Source organism: Scophthalmus maximus, chromosome 4, assembly GCF_022379125.1.
Source record: "Scophthalmus maximus strain ysfricsl-2021 chromosome 4, ASM2237912v1, whole genome shotgun sequence".
Lineage (NCBI taxonomy): Eukaryota > Metazoa > Chordata > Actinopteri > Pleuronectiformes > Scophthalmidae > Scophthalmus > Scophthalmus maximus.
Genome location: NC_061518.1, coordinates 25213347 through 25235259, shown reverse-complemented (window position 1 = coordinate 25235259; position 21913 = coordinate 25213347). Strand labels below are relative to the sequence as shown.

At 42.3% G+C, this 21913-nt stretch overlaps 1 protein-coding gene across 4 annotated transcripts in view; it reads left to right on the top strand.

The window, feature by feature from the left end:
* Positions 1-14636, top strand: part of znf536 (zinc finger protein 536) — a 224190-nt gene extending 209554 nt beyond the window's left edge. For all 4 annotated transcript variants that reach the window (XM_047331628.1, XM_035628683.2, XM_047331630.1 and 1 more), the window contains one exon: positions 13800-14636. In XM_047331628.1, the coding sequence (XP_047187584.1) occupies positions 13800-14080 (281 nt within the window). In that variant the 3' untranslated portion in view covers positions 14081-14636. The remainder of the gene's footprint in view (positions 1-13799) is intronic.
* Positions 14637-21913: the final 7277 nt, after the last annotated feature.

Genomic DNA, 21913 nt, shown 5'->3' with positions numbered 1-21913 from the left:
CCCACATTGTTTTGCGCTCTGTTTAGGTGTCTGACTTTTGGCACCACCCAAGTTTATATAATTATTTTATGACTCTAAATATTAGAAAATCAACTGACCAGAATATAAGAAACAACAAATAGACCAGTGAAGCATAGCATTTTTTAAAAATGAGTCTTGATTCTTTATTATCTTATTTTTAACCTGAACCTATATAATCTTCATATTGACTTTTTTCAAATGTCTAGATATCTGATCCGGTAATAAATCAAATTTGGATCGATTCGCTCAGACATTCTGATTTTCTGACACAATTTGTCAATGAATTGAAGACTAAACACCATTTACTCTGATAAGTGATTAATTCATTTCAAAATATAATAATAGCATTCATGCTCTGATTCCATAATTTTAAATAATGACTTCCTGCTCCGTTTTAGCTTGATCAGACCTGTTATTTAGCTGTTATTTGGGCTAAGGAGAATTAGTAGTCAGCATTTCTCACAACTTTCTAACACCAAACCATGAATAAGTTAATCGGAAAGAGTATTCAGTGGGATGATCAATAAAGAACGATTTTTCAGATCAGTTGCAGCCCTGATTTTAAGCAGATCGTATACTAACAAACGCTAATGTGACAGCTTGTCCCCTCATTCGCCTGCATCCTTCTGTCTCCTGCTCAGCATCTGTGCTCACGTATTGTGCGTGTGTGGCGCGTCTGCATGCGAGTCGGTGTGGGACTAGCAACGCGTGTGCTTTTGCAAGTGTGCGCCGTGCGCGGGCCGAGTGTCCTGTGGCCTCACCGTTTCTCTCTCCTCAGCCCTTATGAATCGATGATCATGTGGTGTAAGGGAGATAGATGGCCCCCAGCTCCATCTTGTCTCCTCTAATTGTAAAATATTAGTTACATTAGACTCTGGCCCATGATTAATGGAACTTATTTGGAAGGTGGACTCTCACTCTCTCACACACACATGCGTCCGTGCTCCCTCTCTCTTGGTTCCCAGTGGTCTCCAAAGTCTCTCGTGACAGAATTGAGGGATTTCGCTTAAAGCAGACAAATAGGCTTCCACTGGTAAAGAAAGTGAAGGCGAAAAGAAAAGACCGGAGAGAAGAGGAGGAGTACAAGGAGAGGAAATAAGGAATGGCGATAAAAAAAAAAAGAAAGAGGGGAGAGCTTATGAAAGGGGATAAATAACAGCTCTAAAGGGAGAGGTCTTAAAAAGTTGCGGTGGTTGGATCTGGAGGGATATAAGCTCCTTGGTAGATAATTCAGAGTTAGATTATTCTGCATGCAGGATCACATCCGGGACAGTGCAAAACGTGATCAAGTGGCGATCGTGTCGACGGGCTGATCTCTGTGAAAAAGAGATATTCTTGTCGAATGCATTGTTACCTGCCTCGCAAAAAGAAGGCATCCGCACGGGAGTTGATAGGTCCGGACGGCGAAAAAGATTCTGAAGTGTGCTCTGTGACCCGGGGGCAGTCGAGTGTTGCCCCTTGGTTTAGTAAATCCTTCAATCGTCCACAAGTGAGAGGAACGTTCTGTGATACATGTACACACACGCACACGCACACACACACACACACACACACACACCGGGATGTAATCATTCCCGTGTACCCAGAGAAACGTTCATAAATACTCAGGCCTGACAAAACATATGGTGGCGTTTTTGTTTCACCATACCTCGTTTACTATTTGCACGAATTGCAAGTCCTCGATGAGCAACTGGACGAGACAGTGTGACACACACACGCAACAAGCCCGCGCACACGTGCAGCACATCACAGTGTGTGTGTGTGTGTGTGTGTGTGTGTGTGTGTGTGTGTGTTGAGAAGACTCTCTGCTCTTCAGCTGCAGCTCGTCTCACTTAGAATTGCTACCAGCAAAACACAACGGCGACATGATCAGCGTGAGCGCCGGAGCTGACCTCCTGGCTGCTTCCCTGCACATCTGTGTGTGTCTGTTCGGCAGCGTGCACAATATTCCCCTCGAGACTTTCAGCGTGTTGTGGTGTGTTCGCAATACCATGCAATGTCATCATTGTGAAGATGGGCAATTCATACGGGCACAATTTTTGTGGGAAATGTGAACTGCTCTCCAGCACAGATTAGGAATTGTTCACAAATGTAACATTTGTGATTTCATACTTTTATCGATATCAATGTTCCCATGGTCACAAGAGGAGGGAAACTGACAAACACAACTTTATTTATTTACTTTCTTCCACTGACATTGATTCCTGTTGTGTATGTCATGCGAGCAGTCGTCAACCAAGTGTCAAAATGTATGATAAAACTAAATTAAAATTCAATTGAATTGAATTGAAAAAGGTTTAAAAAATACTAATAGATAATAGTTAAGCAAACATCTGTATACAACATTTGCAAAAGTAAATGTAACAATAAAAAGTGTAATACGTGCTACACATACAGCAACATTCACCTTTGTTAAGCGCTTCATCATTTTTTACATGCTAAACATTAAATATGTCAGTTCACATTTACACTGAATATTTGCATGTGGCAGCTGCACACAGGTGCCGACCTTCCCAAAATCTTCTAAATCTTCCTAAATTACTTTTACTCCAATGTGTGTAGGGTCAGTATGTTTCAGATTAATTTTTTTTAAACAGCATCACATTATCTACACGTTAGCATGTGTCCACCTTCAGTGTCTCATCTACCAACCACACGTACCAGGCAGATTGAATACAAACAGACCGACAACAACAGATGTGTGGAGAGGCACTAACACTGGTGGAACAAGTATACGGATCTTTTAATAAATGAATGGCACAATCACTGTGAAGAATTACTCGATTACAGGTAAGCAATAATACGATTAATAGTTTAATTATGAAAAAAGTGCTACAGTATCATATAACGGGACTTATTTTGGACAGCTGAGTGGCCTCTGTCATATATATTATATTGCAGTATTATGAGATTATCAAAAAATATTGCACTTGGTCAAGGTGGAGCTAAAATGATTGAGTAGTTTAATCTGGAACAATATAGCGTAATTGACAAGGGGGATTATATAATTTGTGTGTAATCTTAATCTGTAAAGTGAACTGGATTTATAGTTGACACTTACATGTTGTGGACCAGACATAAAATGCCAGATATTTGTAATATCAGTTTGCACATATTTACAGGAAGATTACAGGAAGACAAAAATCTGTCCTCCATTTTTCTTTCTATTTTAAGTAACCAGGTTTACATAAAGTGTGGCTGAACTTTCAGCATTAACAGTAATATTGTTATCCTCAATTGTCCAAAATTCAGGTTAAATGTTACATTTTTACCTTCGTCATGCTATACACATATGTATTAATGGGGGTTTTGATGCACTATAGCTTGGAGGACTGTCAGTCACAGAGCTGCTCCACAGAGCAGCTTTGCTCAATGGTTACTCAACAAAGTTTAAAGCATTTAGTTTCATCACCCACTTGTTTTCGGGTCTTCAACCTTTTTAAAATACACCGTCCAGACGGATGCTTTGGCCGTGGGAGCTCTAATTCAGGTGTCTTGTCCTCAGTCTTCACACGACCTTGACCTTGGTGGTTCGACAGCTCTGCTGATTCAATCTGTACACAGCATTTTAAGGATCCTCGTATCGCTGCAACAGCTGTTACCACAGAACTGATTCAGACTGGTGACTACTACAGGCCTTATTATCCATATGAAAAAAGAAAAAGAAAAATATATTTCTACCATGTTTATGTCTGTGTAATTGTGGTTCACTGTCTCATATACTCGGTACTATACTTGGTTACAATATTTTTGAGCTTGTGCACAAATGTTGGGATGTGATAACACATTTCACAGCAGACTTTCCAGTCACATTGTTGCTTCAACCAGCAGTGTTCAGTTCACTATATATATTATTATTTATTTTTGTTGTAAGTTCTAAATCAGTAAAACCCTCCCCTTGTTGTGTGTTACCATATGGCCGAGTGTCAGACTGTGTGCCCTGTGTTTCGCTCTGCGCTCTCTAACTGTTTCCCTAACTTTGAGCTGTTATCGCTGAACTGAGGTCAGAGGAAGTTCATGATGATTAATGCAGCAGAGCAGCCGATGCTCTTTGTGTCAGAATGTGAGTGAGAGGCAGGTGGCCGGCATATCTATCAACCCCCCACTGCACACACCCAGCGCCCCCCCCCCCCCCCCCCCTTTTTTTCTTTTTGTCTTTCTTGTTATTGCTGAGAAACACTGATGACAGCCCCCACACACACACACACACACACACACACACACAGGCAGTTGGGCATCCATTATCTGTGTACAGTGACAGGTCAGCAGCAGATTGTGCGTCCCTCAGTTCAGCAGGGACCCTGAGGAAAGACGAGGCAAAGTTAGCCATCGAGTCTGTACACACACAAACACACGCACGCACACACACACACACACACACACACACACACACACAAACACACAGAGAGAAAGTGATGGCTGACTGAGTGAGGGAGCGAGCGAGCCAACGGATGAGTGAGTAGATGAGTGAAGGAAAACATCAGTGAGTGTAAGGAAACGTGGGTAAGTGAACAAACAAGGAAATAAGTGAAGAAGTGAATGGGTGAAAATGGGAGCGAGCGAGCGAGTGAGTGAGTGAGTGAGTGAGTGAGTGAGCACAGGGAAAGAAAAGTAAGCGGGAATGTTGCCTTCACATGGGGTCATGTTCGCCGTGGTCGTGCGAACAGTCCTTTTCGTGTGTCCAAGAGCTTCAGCCTCAGAATTTCCTGAATGTGATGGGATGGGTTTGCTGATGCTCTCAGAGAAAGCAGAGGCCATGGAAGTTGATTTGTAGTTGAATGGATCTTTTCACCAGAATTTCATGATACGTCTTTGGAAAATGATGATCTCATCGGCATCAACTTTTCCCTCCGTCATTGTGTGTTGCCATCGTGTCTCCCGTCTACTAAATTGCTGGAGTCGTTAGCCTCTGCGGCTCCTGGACGGCGACAGTAAGGTCAACGTTAGGGTCCTTCGCCTTCGCCTAGTAGCTTTGTTCTCACGACTTCACGACAGCTCGTGCACCAAGCGTCAGTCAGTAACGGATGGGCGGGGAAATGAGTACGTGACTGCATGACATAAATTGGGAATGAGTCCGTTACTGTGAGTGTTAATGTGAGATGCAGTGGGTGGGTGAGTGAGTGAGTGAATGAATGGGAGAAAAGAGGTGTGGGTGCCCATGAGGGACGATGCGCTTGAATCAGCGAGTGGCAGCGACAAAACAGAAAGTTTGGGACCGAGCATGAAAAGAAAGAACAAACCAATGACTCCATACAAGAGAAGTGGAAATAGAACAAGAGATGGAGACAGAAAGGAAGGAGCTTCTATTCTGGGTTCTTATTAACAGGTCCTACTGGTACAGCAATTAATAATCTAGTTCAGTATTTAACATGGGACCTGGTCCCTGGTGGGGACGTTTTAGCTTGCTTTGATGCTGAAAGAGCTCCTCTCCCCCCCCCCCCCCCCCCCCCCCCCCTGCACCCCTCTCCCCCCACAGTTCCTCTCGTCTCCTTAAGTGCCTCCCCTGGTGTTCTGTGCGTGTTGCTTTTCTTTAGTTAAGCTTAGAAACAGACCAAATTGTTATTCCCCAAACTTCAGGCCAATTTTCCATCAACACGCCGGCTCGTTGAGGGAAATGCTCTTAATTCATCAGAGGAAGTCTAGCAAAGGATAAATTCCCTTCAGGCTGTTTGAAGTAATGTAAATGTATTTATTTTTGGAGGGGGTTTGAGGCTGGTGAGAAAAATAAAAAATAAATAAGTTAAAACTCCCCCCCCCCCCTCTATGTGTGCAGTGTTGTGCCAATTGGTGCCACGCGATCCCATATTTCCAACCTGGTGCCTCACAGTTGTCAAGGTGTTCCTGATCAGATGCTGCTTTGCGTATAGTTCGTAGCTGACTTCTGAGGTGAGGCTGCAGGTGAGGTTTGCAATGACTCATCCGTGCAGACTCTGTTGCCTCAACGCTGCACAGTGGAACAGTGCACCACCTCCCTGCGGCCCCTCGGCACTCACACAGTTTGGCTTTACCTTTCTGTCCAGATGAGTCGCTTTATCGAAACATTTTCTTCGTCTTCCAGATCTTTTCTCGAACAGTTGCCCCCTAACGAAAGCTGAAACTGCTGTGACATATTATATATATTATGTATGCAGTATATTTTCTTAGATCTTAAGTCCGTTGCTAGGAGAAAGCCCATGGTTGTTAAGTGTTTACCTCAGGGATTGAAGAGTCAGAGAATGTATTTATAATCTCTATAACTGTCATCATCATCATCTTTATTTTGCAGTGCTCAAACTTTTGCACACAGTTTGTCCTCAGTCAAATGTAAACCCACCGCTGCAGCAAACGGCACTGACTGTTTACAGTGATGTGGCAGACTCTCAAATGTCCAGTGCACGTAGAAATAATAAAGACTGTGCACCTTACAACTCCAGATTTTGGCTCATATCATCAGATTCGTCCCTTTTTTTATTGTTAAAAGAAATCCAGTGTGGCCCAGTAAAATATCCTTCTATTTCCATTATTCACTTTTTCCTGGACCAATAGCAACTGCGTGTCCTCTATACAGAGGCGGTTTATTTCCTGAAGGTAGTATTGAAATATAAATCATGCTTTATTATTAAGTTAATTTGTTAGTTCTTATATTTTGTGAGTGACTGAACTTAGGTATATACGTGAGATACGCAAATGGCAGCAGGAACCATTTCACAACCAATATGAAATGGAGTACAGGTTTAAAAAAGCATTTTCTGGTTCCTCCAATTCTGGGTATAATGTTGAGTTCCGCTATTTTTTTTCGAAATAAACACATAAATAACCACAAACAACACGTACGACCACATACATGCATGCAGCTCATTGGACAGATGGTTGAGCACATTTAATTGCTCACACCCTCTGCGTCTTTGTGTCTCTGCCTACAACCTCTGTATGCTGCAATTACAGCACTGTTTTACCTGATCTGCTCAAATTTTGTCCCTCTGAACAGATTTCTACTGTTTACTCAGGTCTCCTACTCCACTGAAGCGTTTGTGTTGCTTCTCACTTGTAAATCGCTTCGAATAAAAAGTGCCTGCCTAATGAGTTAATGTAAATATGTCCATTATTGGTACGAAACGTTCATTTATTTTTTAAGGTTTAGGCTCGACGAGTGGTTTGCATTGTAATTACATTCGTATCATAATGTCTTAAATACAGTATATATACAATGATAATGTGTTTGTGTGTCTCACACGCTGGTGTGAGTCATGAATTAACACAAAAAGACAAAAACACATAAAAGTCACCCTCCTGCACACACACCCGTGCAAACCCTCTAAAATTGAAACGCATGAAAGAATGTTTAATGCACACGTGTGAGCCCCATGCATGCATAAACACAATGCCACACACACGCACACACACACACACACCAGGAACAGTGTGTTGGCATCTAACCAAAGGCAGACGTCCTTAAATGCCATTTGATGCCAGCACTGCCATCTGTTGCAGTCCTAAGATAGCTCTCCCCACAAGACGCAGGCGAGACAACACTTTCCCGAGGTTCATGGTGTATTTTTCACATATGACCACAAACTGTTCCATATAAGAGCAGTTTGTGTAAGTTACAACGTCGGCGCGATAACCACAATGTCCTTCCTGTCACTGCTCACTGTCACTATGAATGAAATAAAAAGCCCAAAAACGCTGAGAAGCTAGATGTTTATGAAAATACACACATTCTTCTCTGTTAATGAACATATTGTTAAATAGTATTGAAATATAAAAAGAACAGGACAGCACAAGAGGAAGAAAATAACAAAGACTAGAGGGTATGTGCATGAGAGATCGAGTCCATATTCCTTTCTACTTTACTTCCAGTAGTGTCTGTGTGTGTGTGTGTGTGTGTGTGTGTGTGTGTGTGTGTGTGTGTGTGTGTGTGTGTGTTGGTTGACACTGTGAGTTGGGGGTTGAGTGAGGAGTGTGGTGCAGAAGTGCATGTGTGACGGTTCAAACATGGGCATGTTTGTGGCAGTGGTGTGATGCATCATCCATCCACACACACACACACACACACACACACACACACTGAATCCTTTCCTCTTGCCCTCCTCCCCACTTCCTCACCCCATTTTCCTCTGATCTCCGTGTAGAGGGCCTTAGGGGGTTAATTAACAAGCTTAGATAATACCACACTAATGAAAACAAGACCACTGTTTCTCCCCTCTCTTCCTGTTTGTCTCTTTCTCTTTACTCTCCGTCTTTACACCTATATCTATGCATCTCTTTCCCTCTCTTTTTTCACTCTTAAATGCTTTTAGCATTGGCAACCCGACTAGTGTCGACGACTCAAATGACACTTTACAATGTTATTTGTTGCAGTAAAAGTACGTGCGACGAGGAAAATGAGAAGGCCTCGGCTAGATACAATTGTCGGTGCTGGAGCATGCTGTGTTGTTGCCAGCTGTGAATGGCAACTATGATTAAAGCTACGGTCATAATGTGGTTATAATGGTCAAGGTAGGGTTAACACCGAGACTAGTGTATGAGATCAGGGAAGGATCGTGGTGGAAGTCCAGTATTAAGGTCAAAACTGGGCATCCACCACACTCACCTTCCACGCCCACCACTGATAGGGCACACTAGTTCCTGCATCCCTGGCATCATCCACTAATATCGTGGGGAAACTTGGTTAGTGCAAGGGATAAGGGGTTTATGTGAATGATGATAATGTCACCATTGTGGACTTCCTAGTTGAAAGGAAACCTCAAAAGGTCAATCAAAGATGGCGTAGGATTCCCCCGACACTTACCTTCTGGTGAGGCGTGAGCTCAGTGCTACCACTAGTGTCTGGTGATATATCAATGATATAGTTTGAATCAATAAGCATTATTCATCTTATATCAAATTGTATGAACTCCTGATTGACTGAAATAAAGAGGTGATACAGAATAGCAAACCAGACCTTGGTTGCCCAAACTAGAAGTGAAATACTAATTGTTTTTGCCATATCAGATTTGAACAGATTTCCTTTGTTGCTGCTGAAAGGACAGGAGCTAAAGCCATGCGTTTCAGAGAGGCTGGAAAGAGGAGCTGTATAATTGGACAGTTTGAAGAAACTGATGCGTTTACTGAACATTAGAGCATCTAAACCTTTCTTAATAATAACCCAAATTAAAGTTATGAACTGGAATATGAGCATAATATGGCTCCTTTAATTTTTTTTGCCGACTTGTTGGGTAAACCTATTTACTGTAGGAGAAATTAAATGATGTATTTATACCTGAATCCTACCAAACTTGACGTCAGATCAGCACGGACACCAATAAAACACACACACACACACACACACACACACACACAACGTGCTGTAATGTTCTCTGATGTCCTGCATCCACCTCACGTTTCGATCGAAGGGTATCGGGCTGGCTTCGTCACACACACCGGGCAACCCTGATTTTGAGTAATGTGACCGAGTGAAAAACACAGGATGGAGTTGTCGAGAAAAACAACAAAAAAAGTTCATTTGACAGTACGGTGGTTAATGTAGAGCTGCGGGGCCACAGTCAGCATGTAAGCTGCTTTGGCTACCGCCACAGACCAGAGGACATGGATTAATGAAGGCAAGTTTGGCCCTTCACAGTAGCTGGATATGTGGATGGTTAAATGCCTATTTTTGTGTGTGTGTGTGTGTGTGTGTGTTGAAGAAAGAAAGAAAGAAAGAAAGCGAGAGAGACAGACTCTCTTTAAGTTTTAATCCATAACAAAGTACAGCCTGTGTGTCTCTAAGTTGCTCTGCAGAAGTCCATTTCCTTCTCAACACTAACTCAAGTTTATACATCCAGCCCAAACTTCTTTCAAGCCACGGAATTCAAATAGCAGCCTCCTCTCGTCTTTTTAAATCTCAACATCTCCCCAGGGATAACTCCCAGCTTGGTTTGCATTTATTTAGCCCATGGAGACAAACAGTAAGTAAACAAGCGGGACGTATGAGCAAGAAAACTAACAAACAAAACCAAAAAAAGGAGAAGAAAGTTGAATTGTTTGGGGCCACAACTCACTCTAAGTGTAAAATGGGATGAGATATTCTGCCTCTCGGACTTAACGTAATGTAAGAGAGTGTGAAATTAAACTGCACACGAATAAAAGGGGACCCTTCATTGTGTGCCGCCGACTAGCTTATCTGGAAATTCAGACAACTGGAACATCCAAAGCCTCCAAACTTGTAGCAATCTCCTTTGTCTGGCTCTGAAGCAAACAATGTAATATCAGAAAGCCGGAGAGGCTCCAAAGCCTGTGTCAGATTGCCAAACACAAAGTAGCTGCTTGCATGCATCCTGCATTGCCTCGTTGCGTCCTCGCGGCACGCCTGTGTGTGTGTGTGTGTGTCCGTCTTTATACAGTATAAGTAGACTCTGTACTCGCTCACACTAACCCCATGTGTATGCCAGTGAGTGCTTCAAATGGAATGTTTCCTCTTTAATTCCTGGCCTTTTACCTATTTATATTCCCTGCACCTATCCCCGTGCCTCTTTTAAACCCCCATGTTAATTTGATTTAGAGCGTCTCAAATTGAATGAGAGATAAAGAAAAGAAGAAAAAAAGAGAAGAAAAAAGATGGTAACTGCAAATGCACTGTTATTAATAACCTAAAGTACTCGATGGGGCTCACACACTCTCGCTTCATTCTTCCCTCCCTCCCTCCCTCCCTCCCTCCCTCTCCATTTGCCCTCTCTGCCTTGTCTGTGAGTGAGTGAACTAAGTGAAGTGGGTTATGATGGCGGTGTAATCGGCATCCCTCAAACAAACGGCTGGTGCTATTAAGGGCCATTGTGTTTGCTGCGGTGATGATCAGATTCAATCTGGGGAGAACATTTTGTGCCGGAGCAGTGGCAAGGTGGGCAGATAGAGAAAAATACCAGGGCACCGCTACTGTGTTCAGGGGACGAGATGTATGCACGCTCTTCATAAGATGCATATCGACTCAGGGGGGCTGCGAAAGTTTCGTTCAGATGCATTTGCGGCGATCTGACTGGCTGCACAAAGTGAGGCGGGTTATTAAGTGCAGGGTAATGTTTTGAGCATGTATTTGTATCAATAAGGAGCTGGAGCAGTGCTGCTGGGCTGGTGCAGATGAGAGAATCACTTTTCCTCTTCTCTGTGTCCTTAGACATACCCTCTTCTCCAAGTCTCTGTCTCTCCATCTGATCCGTCAAGTTGTTAACACACTTCTATAACACCTGGTGGCAGCCTTAAGGCCTGAGGAGTTAACTTATGGCCAGAGGGATGGAGGTTCAAGTTAGGGTTACAGTTAGGTTTGAATACATCAGCATAGCTGTCTTTTCATATGGAATTTGCCTGTAGGTTTACATGTGAATGGGGGCCTGTCTGTACTTCTTTTGTTGTTAGTGTAGAATTACGAGTATTGGGGCCACATTGAGAGAGAAAAAAAATGGAGATTTTGACAATAAAGTCGTAAATTTATGAGAATATATCATAATATTACGGGAGTAAAGTCGTACTATTTCAAGAAAAAAAGGCACAATATTGCAAAAAAAAATAATCATGATATTATGAGAATAAAGTCGTACTTTTACAAGAATAAATACAAAATGTTACGAGAATAAAGTCGTAAATTAACGAGAGAAAATGTAAAAATATTTCAAGACTGAAGTCATAATTTTACGAGTATAAAGCTAAAATATTTTGAGAATAAAGTAATAATTTTACGAGAATAAAGTCAAAATATTTTGAGATTAAAGTCAGTAAATTTGGCTTCTGTGTTAGTGTAGTGGAGAGATGTCAGAAGAGCAGTCCTATGCGTTAAAATGAGGAACGTGGAGACACTTTGTGAAGCTGTACTTCAGTCTAGGTCAACGAGGAAAGTGTTTAATAAACGTTTAACATGGATAACATGACGCTTCGCGGTAGTTCATGCAGGGCACGGTAGTCATACGCCCCGGCCGCAAACGGCGGGCAGCCCGCTGATTGAACAATTGCCACGGGCCACGAACCAATCTCAGCCCATCCTCACTCAAGCAGGTTCACTTAAATATGACTCCCCCCGCACTGATCTCTGCACACCTATGCTATCACACACGCTGCTGCTGGCAAAGCTTACCTCCTCCGCCCCAGCCTCCACCTCTCTACTTTAGTCCTAACATGTCTCAAAAAATGAAGAATGATATTCAGTGTGTTACACGGGCCCACTCTCGTATCCCCACGGGGGGATTTCTGCATTGCGCTCCCTGTCTTAGCCTAGCATGCGCTTGGCTAAATACAGGGAGCATTATCGAGAGCGGAGCCATCAGCGCCAAACATAACTGTATTTGCATTTGTGGCAATAAATGGTTAAATCTATGGCGAGAGTGTTCCTGACTGAAATGACATTAACATACCTGTGTGGCATGACACCAGAGAAGGCTGTCGCCAGGGCTCGCGTCTATTTCCTGGGTTGCTGTTTATTTCCGAAAATATAATATTAAATAAAATTTAAATTGTTATAGTAAAATCACGACTTTATTCTTGTTATATTACAACTTTATTCTCATAATATTACAATTTAATTCTTGATATATAACGACTTTATTCTCACAATATTACAACTCACTTTACAGTCTCACTTTTATTTTATTTTCTTCAATTTGGCCCCAAAACTCCGTCATAACTTCCCCCTATGGCCACAGACTCAGAGCCCACAGGTGGATGCCTGGATCGATACGGAGCTCTTGAGATGCTTTATGAGCAACAGCCGCATGGACAGCAGCGACAGCATAGCTTACACGCGAGCAGGGTGCCAGCGGGCATGGGGCCCGCCACAACACAACAGGTGATTTACAGGACCACGAGGAAGAATTTTTATCAGTCGGCAAAGTCCCTGTGCCAAAAAATCCTTTCATCCTTTACATTATGAAGTGATTTAGCGGGAATGTGCACTGTGTGTTTTGTGTTTGAGTCGCCAAAGAGAGCTTCAGTTCATTGTTGTGGATGGATGCAGCTGTTCTAAGATGAAATGTCATCCATGTACTGATTCAGTTGTTGTTGGTTTTTCATTACTTCCTTTAAAAGAAAACCGGTATAATGTCCACGTCAGTGAGGTGCAAACAACAGCTACTGTTGGTAGAGGAATTTACTTACACAGGTGTCAGTGAAGAGTTTTACTGGCACATTGTGGTCTCAGGTTAGTGGTCCCGAAACAGTGCCCACAGCCCTTTGAAACGAACAGGCCCCTGTTTTTTTCCAACACTAATAACGCAATGGAGCAAAGGATCCGTGTTTCAAACATTCAAAAAACGTCACATATCTTGTTTGGAGAGGCATTCAAGACATTTACTGGGCCTCAAGGTAACGCGACTGGTGCCAAACTCTAAAGAGTAGACGAGTAAAAACTCCACGGTGAACGTTTAAAACTGTCAAACAAGGTCTTTTGATGCACTTCTCCTCCCTCGATACATCATCAATAGTCCCATTTACAGGGGATCTAACATCTGACTGTTCCTGTAACTGACCCAAACAGTAAAATACATTCTTGGTTGGATGAAGCTCTACACCCTGGTAGTTACTTTTTGGATCATTGCTTTCCACATGTTCTTGTTATGAACCTATAACCTGCATAATGCATGGGTTTGGGAGAATGTCTGTTGTATGTTCATCTGCCAATGCTGTATTCAGACTTTCTGGGAGAAAAAAACATGATTGAAAAGAAATCACTTGACAATTGTCCAGGGTAAATCTCCAGCAAACAAGGTCACACCGCCATGAGATCTACTGGTTTACATTAACATGGTGATAGTATTTTCTTTCTCTGTTTCTGTCTCCAGGCCAGAGGCCGTTTAAGTGCAGTTACTGCCCCTACAGTGCCTCCCAAAAGGGCAACCTGAAGACTCACGTGCTCTGCGTGCACCGCATGCCCTTCGACAACGCCCAGTACCCCGACCGACGCTTCAAACGCTCCCGCGCCGAGTCCGACGTACCAGATAACAGCGCCGATGACGCCGTCGTCGGTGTAACATCTAATCAGCCAATGACCGAAGCAAATGGAAGCCACGGGAGTGACCTTGGGCCATTTGCCTGGGAAGCCTCATCTTGCCACCAGGAGTAAAAGCACCAAGGGCTAAGTTGGGTAAAGACATCCAGGAGGGATGGTTGGGTCACATGACTGTTGGTCACTATGAAACTGATCTGCAACAGGACTGTGCTGAAAACCTTGACCACCACCACCACACTTTCTATATCATAAACACTCTGTGTGGGTTATTAGACATTTGTGAACATTAACTAAGAAATCATTAGGACTTATGTATTTGTGATTAGGTGATTCAACCTTTTTTTTGGGTTCATGTGCAGGAGTAGAAAGCAAACAGAGTAAAAAAAAAAACTGTTAATGAAATCCTAGTTGTGAGACAAATCATGGAGGGAGGAGGCTACGAAGCAAGAGGGAGGCCAGATGAAGTAAAAAAGAATCCTTAGAGAGACTTTTTTCGCTGAAAATAATGCTTTTATTGGAAACATTGTCGATGTAAACCGTTTGGCAGATGTATGGACGATGGACGAGGACGTGGACGAGGGAGACGAGGCGTACACACCACCGCCACCACCGCCAGCCGAGATCGTAACACCAGTGGCTGCCATTTACCCAGTGCGCGTGATGAGCACTTTGTGTGTGTGTGTCTGTGTGTGTGTGTTTGTGTGTGTGAAGGGGGGGGGGGGGGGGGGGGGGGGGGGGGGGGGGGGGGGGGGGGGCAATGGTGCCAGCCTGACTGGGGCTGCCACTGCACAGGAAATCAATTCAACAACACACACACACACACACACACACACACTGTAACCCAACACTGGACGGTTTGCCAGGGGGTCAAGTTGAGTCCCACCAGCTGGCCAGAACCCCTCCAAGGCACTTTCCTCCCTCTCCGTCCTTCCTTTCACTCTCATTTATTTCTAATACAAGCCCCCAGTACAACGGCCTGGGAAGTATAACACAAATCAATCAGCGGCATATTTCAACCATCCATTAGCCGCCGGTGAAGCTTGTCCTGCTCCGGTTTCGGCGACGCCAACGTCCGGACGTCACCATACAGGCTCCACATGAGAGGGAGGACAGGGGGAGTTTGAACTGACTGTGCGTTAGCTTGGGCCGCTTCACGATGACAGATGAGAGCTTTGTACTTCAAAGGACCTGGACCGTGCTGCAGGGGATTTCTCTACATGTGCTTTAGAAGGAAAGATCGGATATAACCGACTGCGCTCGGTACATTTACTGTCGAGACGCGTGTGGCATCATTCTGGCATCAAAGCAGAAAAAAGAAAAAAAAGAATCCATTTCCTGCTCTGATAAGCTCTGACAAAGTTGCCACACAAGTTTGGACGTGATGGAAAATTAGATAATCATTCACTTTACCCTGCTTTATGTCTCCCTTTATACTACCTATTCTATCATACACAAGTTGTTTGTTTATTTTCAAAGGAGGCTTCTTTTCCCTGTGTATAGTATAGTGTTATTATTTTTAATAACATGCGTTTTCTTCCTGAGGGGGAAAAGTAACAGAAAACATAAAAAAAGGAGTGTTTTGATCTCGTAAAATCAAGCTTGACTGTTTTAAGGCCGGAAAAGTATCAACGTTGATTGTACTCTGTTGTGCCGGCAGCTGTTGGTTACTACTGGGCAAGAAGAATGAGAAAGTGTCAGGCTTTGTGTTTTGTTGGGGTAGTTGGTTTTGAGGGGGGGGGGGGGTTGTTAATGTTTTTCTGATAAAGAGAAATGATCCAGACTTTAAGAAAGTCAATATCTTCCCATAAAAACACACATGCAGCGGAGCGGAGGGGCTAAACTCTTAAAACCCATTGGGGCCTTAGTGCCACAGCTCGGCATAAAGAAGTTTACGATCCAACACAATGCGCACACACACACATAACCAACAACAACAACGACAACAACAGGGTAAAGAATACAATCCTACTGCATGCATGGAAAGGAAAGTAGAGAGAAAGAAGGTGAGCGGAAGTGTAGGGAGAAAAGAAGGGAGGGGTAGTCAGAAGATGTGCAAAGAGTATAAGTTCAATATTCTGCAGTAATTGTGGCTTTGATTGAGACACTATAACAATAACCTTTATGAGCTGACAGAAAACTACAGTATCAATTGATTTCGTTTTGGTAGCCACCAGGACCAGTCCTCACTACAGCTACGGCTGTATAGGTTGCTTTTCTGGACGTGTGTATACATGTGTCTATGCAGAACATTTACATAAAGTGGCAAATATTCAGTAGGGGGAAAAGTTTTCAAAATGAAACATTCCATCGTGTTTGGCACTAGTAGCCTGGCTTTTCCAGCTTAGTAAAGCATATGAATCAGTGCGCTTTCATCCTCTTGTTTATGATGAGGCAATATTTTTCTTTGTTTCAACACTGGGGAACGCCATTTGTTGTCTTTCCTCCATGACTTGTACTCTTTGTCCACCCCTCAGAACGATATGCCATTTCCCCAGTGCTGTAATCCCAAAATAATCCATTCCATTGTCCCCATTCTGCTTGATCCTGTCAAGCTTCCTATTGAAGAAGCACATTCAGTTTCCTCACTTATAATCACTGGTGCTAGGGAAAAAAAGGAAGAAAAAAAAGTAACCAAGCCCATTTATTTCAGCCTGCAATGGATTCTGTAGTATGCAATCCGTGTCCAGACTGTCCACATTCCTGAATGAAGAATATTTCTATAGCCTATGGAAGGAAAAGGGAGGAGGGGGGTTTTGGTGCAAACTATAAGCTTATATTAACGGTAGCTTTGTATTTAAAAGAAAAACTGTCCTTGGTGATTATTTATAACTGCATATGTGTTTGACACAAGACAAAATCTTTCATTAAAGAGGTGTACCAAGCATCTGACTGTTTATTCTCCCTTCACTCTAGACGTCCTGATGTACTTTGAAGCCAGTTTGAAGATTTATCCGGTGTTCCCCCCCCTGCAATAAAACCTCTAGCTCTGTAAGATACTTTCTCTGTGTCTGGGTCCCTCTTCCGTGTAGGTTGAGCCATTCTAACTGACACTAAATACTTGGATCAAATCAAACGGATAAAATTTGTCTCAATGTTAACCAATAATATTGTCCAAGAAAAATGAAAAGAAAATAAGGATTCAGAATGATGTTTGCTCCTAAATGCTGGGTCTTATCCACGCAGGTCACTACAGTTGCATCTATAATGACCAGAGCGGTAGAAATAAAGTGCCCCGACAGGGCAGGAAATAAGTGAGCGAAGCAAGACTAAATACAAGTCTACGGCAGCTCCTTCTGGAACAGCAGGGCAAGCACCGGCATCCTAACCAGGCTTATATGCAGCAAGGGGTTGTCTACCATGTTCATCATCTTAGTTTTGCATGTTAACATGCGAACATTTGGTTAGGAATTTTATTGTTTTTGTATGTATTTGGTCGTAAATGTCATGGATCACCAAAGTTATTGTAACCTCAAACAAAGGAAAACCACGAGTTTGTTGATGGAAAGCTTTGTGACAGAGACCTCACTGTTTCATATATTATTTCAAGGAATGGTGCAGTTTACTCATCTGCCAACAGTTTCCGTCTCTTCAGGAGCGTAAGATTGAGTGGCATTCAAGTCATACGATTTGTCTGCGTGTCAACCGGTGAATCTTCTTCCATTGCAAACAGTCACAATTACTTTTTATCACAAAAACAACTTTTCCACCTCTCTGAAGTGTAAACACTTTTTTTTTCCCATTCAAGTTTAATTAATAAATGGATTGAAAATGTGAGTGGAAAAAGCCAGATGGAAAAGCAACTAAGGCCCTCCACAGCTGCAGCTGCAAGTTCTCAATGTCAAATGTCTCTTTAAACTGGAACATGTAAAAGGAAATCAAAACAGTGGATTCAACATAGTATCTCAATTTTCATTGAATTAAGTTGAGTTACAGTTTTTTTTCAAAAACTCAAGCAGGGGAACTTGTGTTTTTAACTTGAACAAAGTTAAAATGATTAACGATTTTAGAATTATATGCAACTGCTGCAATTAATCATGAATGAAATAATGGACACACCCACAGTTACCACGAAATGCACGTGGTGTACTCTACAATTGACAAAATCTACACTTGAAAAATTGTTTATCTTTTCCCATCAGTTTGGTCAACGAATCTGATGTTCCCTTCACCAGAAGCAATATAACACACACAAAGCTGTTGAAAGAGAAACCAAAAGATTTAAAATATAAAAACTTAAATTTGTAATAGATATGCGTACATTTCAAAAGTAGTGAATGGTCATATCAAATGCCTTTCCAGTGTACGGTGTGAGGAGCAATGTAAATGCAAAGTGAGGAAAGCAGGGGGGTGGGGGGTGTGGGGGGGGGGGGGGGGGGGGGGTAGCTGTGAAAGGACAAAAACACGGGGGAAAGCCAAACCAGCAGCTGGGCTTGAAATGTTGTCCCCAGGATGAGCACTTTTTACTGTTAATAGAGAAATAGAGTGTGTGGCATATTTAATGGGTATTGTTTTTATTGTAAAGCACTGAATAATTAACTGGGAAGCTGCATGTCACATAGATTTATCTTTTAATTAAAATATCGTGGTTCACGCATATTTGAGTGGTAGTCCAAATAAATGCAATATCCAAATTTATGTTTTGTTTATCTTCCTGTTAATTATCTGGAGATTGTTCACTGTCCGGCTCTACATATTCCCCTCTGCATATGTCTCCCCCCCTCTCTCTGCCGCTTTCTCCTAGTAATAACCAGTCAGCTTTTATTAATTTATGGATAATTGTGGCAACATGAATAAGGTAAATGGCATGAAACCAGCTCATTCTTATAAAGTGAGATGAATGTGTCGGGCTGGCCGATGCCTCCACCTGATCACAATAAAGAGAGAAACATATTTTTTTTGTCCTTGTCTCCAGAATTCTACTAATTTCTAATATCTGTATTCCCATTAAGAGCCGAGATAAACCAAAACAGCAATGACTCCTCAAACGCCTGCAACATGCAGAGGAAACAAACTCAAGGACAATGACAACATGGGTTTTTTATTCCTTAACACATATTTCATTGCGAGTTACTTATTTTTTAAACCAGAAGTGATAAACTCATGGGGTCACGCCAAAGTAAAGCAATTTTTTAGCGTGACGAGATTACATGACAATATGAGAACACGAGGTCAATGCAATTTGTCATCACTCGAGCCAGGCGATGTGAGTGACGCAACGCAAACAATGTGAAAATGCAAAATTCACATCATTCACTTGGTTTGCTCAAATTAAAATGTTTGAGCTCAAGCCAAATGTTTGAGAGATGTCACAAAAGCCAATTAGTGTCCAAAAGAGAACGGACAAATATCTGCGGGTTGTATTTACGCACCACAAATTATCCTGTGGCCAGAATGTACTTCTTGTTTGGTATGAATAAACCACAATCCTTTGATACACCACATGGGTCAAACAAGAACCAATTGAGCGAATATTTTCTAAACATTGTATGAAGAATTTATTTAATCATTAAAAATTGCTCCTCAATTAACTTTTATTTCCATTTCAAACTACTGTAATTTTCAACATGGGTCAAAAATGACCCTTATTCATGTCCTTATATATATACACACATGTATATTTCCTTATTCCTTTCTGTGTACGACTATTAGCTGCTAAGGAGTAAGACAATAATTAGCTAGCTAGTTGTTGACATATTCTCAAGTGGTAACCTACCGTGACATCAGAATTTGGCTGGGTATGACAGAGAGCTCGGCCACCTACACCTGCAACCATGCACAAATTGGAAGGACCAGCTGTCGATCACACTGTATCCACGCTCCAACGTACACGGGGCTATTTTACTCTAAATGGGCACATAAATTACAAAATTAGGATTGTGCTGTATTGAAGAAGACTTAAAACTATCAATTGAGACCATATACTCCTCAGCAGCATGTTTACTGACGTTATAAATCAAGTGAGAAGTAGAGTCATTTTTCTATAGAAACAGACTTCTTTTTGCAACGGGTGAGTCGCCCTCTGCTGGTGATTCCAGAGAATACAGGCTTCATGCACTTCCACATTGACTTCACTCTCCAGGCCCGGTGACTACGTCCATTTTGATATACAATCTATGCATATTCTATTATAGCTAGCTATTGATAGTGAGGTCAACATAATTAAACTCACAATAGAACAGTGCATACTCAATCAACCCATTGATGTGCATTTCAAATTATTATTGTGCTATTTGATTTATTGTGGTATTTAACTGTAGAAATGAACTGAATAAATGAAAAGAATATTTCAGACCAATTGATAGATAGATAGAAAGATAGATAGATAGTAAGGGTGTAATGATACATATAGTGAATTGTTTGGTACGAGGCTTTCGCTTCGGCACACGTAACGATCCGAGCGACACGTTGTGAAAGACAAATAAAGCTTCAATTGTGTGCCCATGTGAACCCATCCCCAAAGCAAAACATTGCTCTCCAGTAGCAGCCGGGAGGCTAAGCTTAGCTAGCTTGTTGTAATTATGCTAGTAATGCCATTTAAACAACGGTATGTCGCATCTTCTACACGAGAGGTTACACCAGTGGGACTACTTCAGACATGTCAACTCCTTTACGGCGACATCACCCCAGTTTGGTCCATTTATAGCCGCGGATACCTGCTTTGTATAATAATAAAAAAAGCCCTGACAGAGAGCCAACTGTCCGAAGCACCGTGAAGCCGGCTGCGGCATGTCAAGGGCTACGCGAAGCTACAAAGCTAACGACATTGTCACATCCAGCAGATCTGTGCTGTGTACAGATGATGTGGACATTCTCATCTTTCTTCTGGAAAAAACAACAACTTGAAACTTGAGTGAAATGCACAGCGAGTTCCATCAATGAACAGATGTTTCTTTTGTACTTTTCTTTTTGTTTGTATTTGTTCATTACTACAACAATACTAGACATTTTTATTCATAGAAAGATCTGCTTTTTGTTTTGTATGCTGCTAAGAAGACACCCCAGAAGATGGGTCATTGTTCAAAGTCAGAAAACATTAAACATTATTATGTTATTTGAAAATCAGGGACATTTCTCTGGCATTTCTACTTTTTTGCTGTATGGAAAACATACCGTGACACTGTCTCATATCGTACCGAACAATGAATTTTGTGAACCGTTACACCCCTAATAGATAGATATATAGATAGAAAACGCCCTATTATAGGTGAAGGTGCCATTCAGTGTGCCGGAGGCAGGATGGTAAATGTTGACGTCACGCCACTTGCTGTTAGTTCTCAGCAAAATGACCTGCTCTAATCACACATCAGCTCAATCTGACATTATATGGACTTTGCACTGGGAAGCTGGCAGGGTGAAATCGGATCAAATGTCCGGTTCAACTGATTCAGACGTTCGCGTTCTCACATGCAGCTACTCTGCGTAATGTCTAGATAAGTTCAGGATTGTAGTGCATTGTGTGAAAGCTCTCATGTACGTTCACACACTCACACTATTCAGTCAGGCATTTTCAAGACAGTCTCTTTCCAGATAAGACCATCAAAAGGCTGAGTGGTCCTGCAAATGGAATCATCTCCATGGGGATGATGCTCATCTAACACACTGCCTATGTGCATGGCAGGCTCCCCTTGTGTGTGTGTGTGTGTGTGTCCAGTCTCACTATAATATGTGGTGTTGCATCTGTCTGAGTGGATGAATGTCAGTGCTACCGGCTCTGTTACCCTGCTGACATCTCCATTTCTGTCGTCTGAGGTGGGACTTAAGTCCTGTCTGTTGTCACTCTGCTGTCAAACACAAGAACACACTTGCGCACGCACACACACACACACACACACACACACACACGCACACACACACTAGGAATGCCAGTGATTAATCGGTAATTACATGATTGACACAAATTAAATTAAATTTAGCCTAAGGTCCATGCCAACATTGATTGATAATATA